Source organism: Tupaia chinensis, unplaced genomic scaffold (assembly GCF_000334495.1).
Source record: "Tupaia chinensis unplaced genomic scaffold, TupChi_1.0 Scaffold000634_1, whole genome shotgun sequence".
NCBI lineage: Eukaryota > Metazoa > Chordata > Mammalia > Scandentia > Tupaiidae > Tupaia > Tupaia belangeri.
Genome location: NW_006160154.1, coordinates 1,183,110 through 1,191,236, shown reverse-complemented (window position 1 = coordinate 1,191,236; position 8,127 = coordinate 1,183,110). Strand labels below are relative to the sequence as shown.

Here is an 8,127-nt window from a genome sequence, read left to right as displayed (position 1 = left end):
GGTCAACCTGGCTATAATGTGTCTTGGAGAAGATCTTCTTGTGTTGATTCTATTTGGGGTCCTTTGTATTTCTTGGGACTGGATCTTCGAATGCCTCTCTAGGTTTGGAAAGTTTTCTTGCAGGATTTCATGGAATAGATTATCAATGCCCTTATGTGTCTCTTCGCCTTCTGGAATGCCAATTATCTGGATGTTTGGACGTTTAATACACATCTCTTATATTATTCTCAAATTTTTGGGCCATTTTCTCAATCTTCGTGGTGGATTTTTCTAGGCCAGCAATTTTCTCTTCTACATCTGAGATTCTATTTTCTGTATGATCTAGTCTACTTTTAATACTTTCAAGAGAGATTTTGACTTCCTGTAGTATAGTCTTCATCTCTCACAGTTCCATTTGATTCTTTCCTAAAGTGTGTAATTCCTCTTTTAGATCTTGCAAGAATTTCCTCACCTCCTGGAATTCATCAGCTCCTTTTTCCTTTCTCTTCTGCAGTTCATTGTCTCTCTTCTCTTCCATCTCTGTTAGCTTTGCCATTGTGAATGTTCTAAATTCTTTATCAGACATTTCCATGATTTCCATTGAAATGTCTGTGGATGAAGAGGAGTTATTCTTTTCCCTTGGAGGAGAGGTGTTTTCTTGCTTTCCCATATTTCTTGTGGTCCTGTGGTGATTTCTAGTCATCTGATGGAAAGTGTGTTTCTTCCCTAACTTGAACTTCAATCTGAGCATCCAGGAGTGTTCAGAAAAGGAAACAAAGAAACAACAGCAACAAAAACAACCAAGAAACAGAGAAAAAGAGAAGTTTTCTTCAAACAAGTAAAAATTATTATTTTTTTAAAAAGCAAAAATTAGAAAACTAGTTTGTGGGCTGGAGGCTGAATTATCAGTAGAAAATCTTCATTTCGCTTATTCCCCTGAAATCACTAGTTCTCAGGAGCCATGAAGGTGTCTTCTGAATTCCTGCTCCCTTGCCTCTCCTGGGTGGGGAGGGGGAGAGGGGATTATTAACAAGATAAAGGGAAGGGAGAGGCTGAAAGCCAAGAAAATGCTTTACCCTAAAAAATTTTAGAAAACAAAAATTACCCAAAAAAATAGATAGAGGTAGAGAGAGACAGAGAGAGACAGGAGACTTGAAAGGCTTCCTACCACTTGAGTTCGTGGGCTGGAGGCTGAATTATCAGTGGAAAATCTTTATTTCGCTTATTCCCCTGAAATCACTAGTTCTCAGGAGCCATGAATGTGTCTTCTCCCTATGCTATCTTTAGATTGCAAGTTAGAAAGTATACTGGCGGAGTCAACAGATGGCTTACATCACTGGACTTCCACATGGCCAACTGCAATTAGAGTCTCGAACCTGGTGGCTTGAAAAATCATGCCAGGTTTCTCTGCATACTTTCGTGCCTGCCCAAGATCCCTGGAGGAGAATAGAGAAGAAGGGATTGCAGCTTGGCCATCCACCATGGGAGTTGATTTCTCACTTTCCCTCTCACTGTCTCTGTCTCTTTCACTCCAGCAAGCACACGTGCCCTAAGGCAAAAACCTCTTTAAGAAAAAAAAGTATAGTGGCATGCGTGTGTGTGTTCATATGAGAGACCTAAAATAATGATCACCAAAATATTCATGATGATTAATGTATGTACCGTATGGTGAGAATTCAAGTTATTTTCATTTTCTTACTTTATACCTCAGCATATTATTTAGAAAGACATTTTGTAACAGGCATATATTTTTATATCACTATTAAAAACTATTTTTTTAAGAGAGATTTTTGCTATAGGGCACATGCTCCCACCAGAGAGCCAGAGAAAGAGAAAGCGAGAAATCACCCCCTGGGGGTATGCCACAACACAATCCCTTCTCCTCCATTCTCCTCCAGGTGTTTTGGGCACATACACACAAGCACCCAGTATGAGTTTCAAGCTACTGAGTTTGGGACTTGAACCATGGTTGTCTATGTAGGAGTCTGGTGCCTTAACTATCACACCACCTGCCAGCCCCCATACACATTTTACTAAACAAAACCCAGAAGCTAAAATAATTTTTTTAAAAATATATAAAAAATAAAAATAAATTTTTTAAAAATGCTATAATTAATTACCTAAAAATTAAAATTAGATTGCTTCCCCTCACCTTCCTAAAAATTATAATCAAAGCCAAAAGAAAAAATTAACAAACTATAGCAAAAGGAGAATATAGTCATTACATGTAACATACCAACTCCTTAATTTACAGCGGGACCTTTATAAATCATTAAGTATCAGGACCAACAGAGGGCATAATGATTATATCGCTGGGTTCTCACGTAGTTGACTGTGTTTCAAGTCCTGGACCCAGGAGGCTTAAAATTCAGGCCAGGCATGTGTGTGTGTACAACCCCAAGATTCCAAGAGGAGAATGGAGAAGAAGGGATTGCGGCATGGCCATCACCCCTGAGGGGTGATTTCTCACTTTCTGTTTCTCTCTCCTCTTTGTCTTTCTGGCAAGCACACACACCCTATAGCAAAACTCTCTCTCTCTCAAAAAAGGTAAGTATCGATAGCTGAAGATACAAGATTTTTCCCTTAATATGTAATGAGAAAAAAATTAATAAGTAAAATTATATATATATGTATATAATGAGATCTTGAAAATAAACATATTGATAGCTATAAAGTGTCTGAGATTTTGTCTTTTGCAACTTATTCCTTGCACAGTTTTATAGATGCTTGCAGAAGATAAAGACTATTGGGGTCAGAGACAAAGAACTCCATTATTTATAGCAAAGCAACAACATTAGTACCATATTTGTGTCACTCCCTCTGAGAGGCCCAGGTGGGTGCTGCCTACACAGTGGATTCACATCATTGCTAAGGAACCTCATCTTAGCAAATTTCTGTAGTTTCTAAAGAGCAGTAAGCAAGCTTTCCTGACCTTTGCGGTAGATGGAGGCATTGTGTTCGTTTTTCTCGACAGTAAGCAAAACCGTCCTCCACTCCCAAAGAAAACAGTGTCTATATTCAAGGCTATCCCATGCAAAAAGCCTTGGAAAATAGTTTCGAGCAAAAAGGCAATTGGTATCTCAGTATGAAAGATGTGCAAAAATGTGAGACCATAGAGAATGATCTCCCATAATAAGTCACATTAGAAATATAGGCAAAGGATGTAAAGAGGATAGAAAAAGAGAAATCCACAAATGACTTACAAATATGTAAAAAGTATTTAACTTCATTCACAATTAAAAACATCTGAGAAAAAAAAAAAAGACACGAGAGAATTTCAAATTCTGCCAGCCTGACAAACTGTTGAGAGAATAAAGTAAGGTGCAAAAATGTGTTAAGATGATATTCTTGGGGCCAGCAGGTGGCGTGGTGGTTAAGGGTGCTGGACTCCCAGAAGATGGGACATGGTTCGAGTCCTGGACCCGGTGGCTTGCTTTCTCACTTTCCATCTCTCTCACTCTCTGGTCAAATTTTAATTAATTAATTAAAAATTAAAATTAAGTAATTCTTTATAAAAAAAAAAAAGATGGGGCATAATGGCTGTGTTGCTGGACTCCCATGTAGTCGACCACAGTTTCAAGTCCCAGACGCGGTGGCTTAAACTCATGCCGGGCACGTGTGCGTTGTGTGCTCACGATCCTGAGAGGAGAAATTGAGGAGAAGGGATTGCGGCATGGCCATCCCCCCCCAGGGGGTGATTTCTCTCTTTCTGTCTCTGTCTCTCTATGTCTTTCTGGTGAATGCACGTGCCCTATAGCAAAAACTTCTCCAAAAAAAAAAATTTAAAAATTTTTTTTAAAATATGTTCTCACTGTGGAATAAGAAGAGGAGTGTGTGTGTGTGTATGCATGTACATGCATACTTTTATGTGACTTAAATTTTCTGGAAGGCTGTGTAAGAATTGGTAACAGGGCTTTACCTCTGAGGAATATCAGAAGAGGAAGGGAGACTTTCCATTATTTATCCTTTGTACTGTTTGAAATTTTGACTGTGTACCTATATTACTTCTTAAAAACTTAACTAAAAAATTTTTAAATAAATATTCTAGGCCCAGCCTCACTAGCTGATTGAGAGGCTGAGGTTACATGGTAAGCCTGGGTTCAATTCCTGGCCCACCCTAAAAACCTGCGTGTAGTGGTGTGCCTCTGTAGTACCAACTTCTGGGAAGGCTAAAGCAGGAGGATGATAAGATAGGGAGACCTGACTTGTTAAAAAGAAAAATGGGCTGACAGGTGGCATGGTGGTTAAGGGTGCTGGACTTCCATATAGCTGACTGCAGTTTGAGTCCTGGACCTGCCAACCTGTTTTCTCACCACTCCCCAACCCCTGCCTTGTACTCTCTCACTCTGTCCCCCTCTGGTCAAATTAAAATAAATAAATAAAGTTAAATAAAATATTTTTTTTAGTAAGGGGGAAAAAATCACAGACACACAAAAATAAACATTCTATAAGTTTATTTTTTAAAAAAAATAGTAAAATTGAATCTACACATATACTGAGGGCATAATCCTGAAGGTCCCCACAAAGAGAAACTTTTTCAGGTAGGGAATAATTTATTTTCAAATTAAAATTTTTCATGTTTTGCTTACTCCTTAATGAAAAAACCAGTTGGTTGTTTTTAACTTTTTCTTTCTTTTGGTTTTGGTAGGTCTTGTTTATTTGTCCCATGAGAGAGAGAGAGGGTAACAGAGAAGCAGGTACCCCAGCAGGGTCCTTACAATGCAATCTACTCATAGCGTTAGCTGGCCCAGATTGGGGACAGGCACATGTGCCTACCATGCTTAGGCAGGTCCCAGGACATGGACCCAGGATCATATGAGTCCAGTCATATTATTGCTGCAACATTACCCAGCCCCTGTGTGGTTTTGTAAGAACATAAGTTTTTTGGTCAGATGGACCGAGGTTCAAATTTTGCTTATTCTCATTTAATAGATCTTGGGCAAATCTAACTCCTGAAGAGTCACTTACCTAAGATATACAGAGACTAAGAACATATACATTGTAAATGGCATAACTGGAATTTCTACTTAGGTCCATCTGACTCCAAAACCTGTTGCTCTTACTCAGTGCTATGCCACTGATAAAACTGAGCAGAAGTGAACCACATAACAGTATCTGCATCTCCTTGGGCTGCCGTAGCAAAATATTACGGACTGGGCAGCTTAAACAACAGAGGTTTATTTCCTCAGAATTCTGGAGGCTGAAAGTCCAAGATTAAAGTGCTAGAAGGGCCAGTAAATGAGGCCTCTCCTCCGCTTACACACAGCACCTTCTCTTTGTGTCCTCACATGGCCATTTTATCAGGCACTGGGTTGAGGGGAGGGGAGTTCTGAGGTTTCTTCTTATAATGACACCAGTCTTACCAGATTTGGACCCCTCCCTTATGATCTAAAACTTCCATTACCTCCCTATAGGTCCTGTCGCCAAATACAGTCACGTTGAGACTTAGGGCTTCAGCATGTGACTGTGGAATGGATACAATTCAGTCCTCCACACAGGGCCACCCCAAGATTTTGCAGTGCACTTAAAGAGACTCCCATTCACACAGTATCCAGCCTGCACAACCATACACAGTGACCCTCCTAATCTCTAAAACCTGTAATTGTATTATTCTTGCACTTTTTAATAGATTGAATGAGCGAGACCTAAGTTTATACCTTTATGAAAGAAAAGATGACTCAGTTGTATTCATAAGATTATTTCATGTAATTATAATAATAACTCTCATTTTATTAGAGCATCAGTTTGGATGAGTTCAAGTCGTTTTGCCGTTTTACAACCCACTTGGAAGACTTTGCTATTGCCATGCAAATGTTTAGTTTAGCTCATCGCCCTGTCAGACTAGGTAAGTTATATGAATCAATTAATTTTTATCATCTATAGACTGTTTCACTCTTCTTCAACTAGATAATAACAATCACTAGCCAGTCCCTCAATCTAATGGTTAAGCAAACTGAATCCCACGTGGCCAACTGTGCCGTTAGATTTTCTAGACCTACTGGCTTGAAAAACATGTCAGGCACATGTGTATGCCTGCCTAAAATCCTGACAGGATGGAGAAAGAGAGGAGAAGGGATTGTGGCATGACCATACCCCATTAGAAGGGTGCTTTCTTCCTCTCCCTTTCTTGTCTCTCTTTGATGAGTACATGTACCCTGTGGCAAGCTTTCAAAAGAAAGAAAATAGCAATCAAGGAGTCTTTTATCAGTAAAATAATTCATTGGCCTTTTAATTCAGTGTAGTTATTCTAGATTTATAACATAAATACTTCAGTGTAGCAGTTGCTTAATTTGCTTTTATTTCCTCATAAAAAGAAGGAAATATTTAAATATAGTCGTGTGTGGCTTAGTGATGGTGATACGCTGTGAGAAATGTGTCATTAGGTAACTGTCATTGTGCAGACATCAGAACGTACTTCCACAAGCCTAGGTAGTATGTATAGCCGACTACACCTAACTGTAGCGGGTTGCCTATTGCTTAGGGGCTATGGTAAACAAAACAACATGAGACTAAGTCAAGCGTAAGAGAAAATGATGCAGTCAAGGGATGGGACATGTAAGTACGAGATGAACATGGCTGTCAATAGTGTATTAGGATATACTGTTTATAGTAAGCCTTTTTTTAAGTAAGTAGAAAGCTTATACTCTAAAATTACAATGCAAAGTATGGCCTGGTAAATACATAAACCAATAGCATAGTTGTTTATCATCATCAAGTAATGTGCTGTACACAATCATATGTGCTATACTTTTATATGACTGACAGTGCAGTAGGTTTGTTTGCACCAGCATCACCATGCATGTGTTGTCTTACAACTACTGTGATGTCACGAGGCAATAGGAATTTTCCAGCTCCATTATCTTATGGTACCTCTCACTGTCGTGTGTGTGTGATCTATCATTGACCAAAGTGTCACTATGCAATACATGACTATATATATGTTTAAAGCGCCTATTAAATTAAAATAGCATGCTTATGTTACAGTTACTCTTAAGACATTTATCAACCAAATTCATGATTTGATTATGTTCTAGAAGGGTGTTTTGTTTTACTTCTCAAATAATAAAAATTTAGATTGGCTTTTACTTCTCCAGTTATGAAAATGTAGATTAATCCTACTTAGACTATTTCACACGGTTAATGAGTTGTTTTTGTTTTGGTTTCTTAGCGGAGTTTAAGAGAGCTGTGAAAGTAGCAACCGGACAAGAGCTCTCAAACAATATTCTGGACACCGTCTTCAAGATCTTTGATTTGGATGGTGATGAATGTCTTAGTCATGAAGAATTTCTTGGAGTGTTAAAAAACAGGATGCACCGAGGTTTATGGGTACCAGATTTTGAATTTTTGAATAATTATATATTCACGTGTAATTAACTGAATCTAGACAAATGTAGAGTCTTAAATGGAGTTTTCATCATTTACATAGAGGTTATCAGCTATAATTGAAATACTGAAGTCTCTTTTATAGATCAGCTTCAACATTATTTTTTTCTTTTTTTAAAAAAAAAAAATCTGAATCGGGGCCAGCAGGTAGCATGGAGGTTAAGGTGCTGGATCCCACATGGCCAAATGCATGGTTCAAGTCCCAGACTCAGCTGCTTGAAAAATACACCAGGTATGGGTGTGTGTGTACCCAGAAATCCTAAGAGGAGAATGGAGAAGGAGTAGCAGTGTGGCCGTCCTCCGATAGGGATGATTTCTCACATTCTCTATCTCCTCTGTCTCTCTCTGGCAAATACACGCACCCTATAGCAAAAAGAGAAGAGAAAAAAGAAATAGCTGAATCTAATCAGAAACCACTATTCAGAAATCATAGCCTAGATTTTGACTTTGGGCTCTGTAATTAGACATACCTAGATTCAAATTCTAGTTCTACCACTTACTAATTTTTAAGTTTTACAAAGCCACCTAATTATTGTGAGAATTAAGTTTAAAAAACTTAGCATAGTAGCTGAGATGCCTGAAGGTAAATGCTATTATTATTCATTCAAATGCATATTTTGTTCTATAGCTGTGGGACAAATCAATCTCAGAATTTTGTTTAGATTAGACTCTTACAAAAGGCATTCTTAGAAAAGAATTCTACAAGGAGAAAACTAGAATCCAAGAAGTTAGGTGGAATGGAAGGAAGGAGGGATAATGGGGGCA

General features: G+C 38.4%; 1 protein-coding gene across 3 annotated transcripts in view; it reads left to right on the top strand.

Annotated features, from left to right (window-relative positions):
• MICU2 (mitochondrial calcium uptake 2) overlaps positions 1 to 8,127 on the top strand; it is a 134,921-nt gene that overhangs the window by 125,503 nt on the left and 1,291 nt on the right. For all 3 annotated transcript variants that reach the window (XM_006159519.3, XM_006159518.3, XM_014592007.2), the window contains 2 exons: positions 5,716 to 5,824; positions 7,148 to 7,305. In XM_006159519.3, coding sequence (XP_006159581.1) covers positions 5,716 to 5,824; positions 7,148 to 7,305 — 267 coding nt within the window. The remainder of the gene's footprint in view (positions 1 to 5,715; positions 5,825 to 7,147; positions 7,306 to 8,127) is intronic.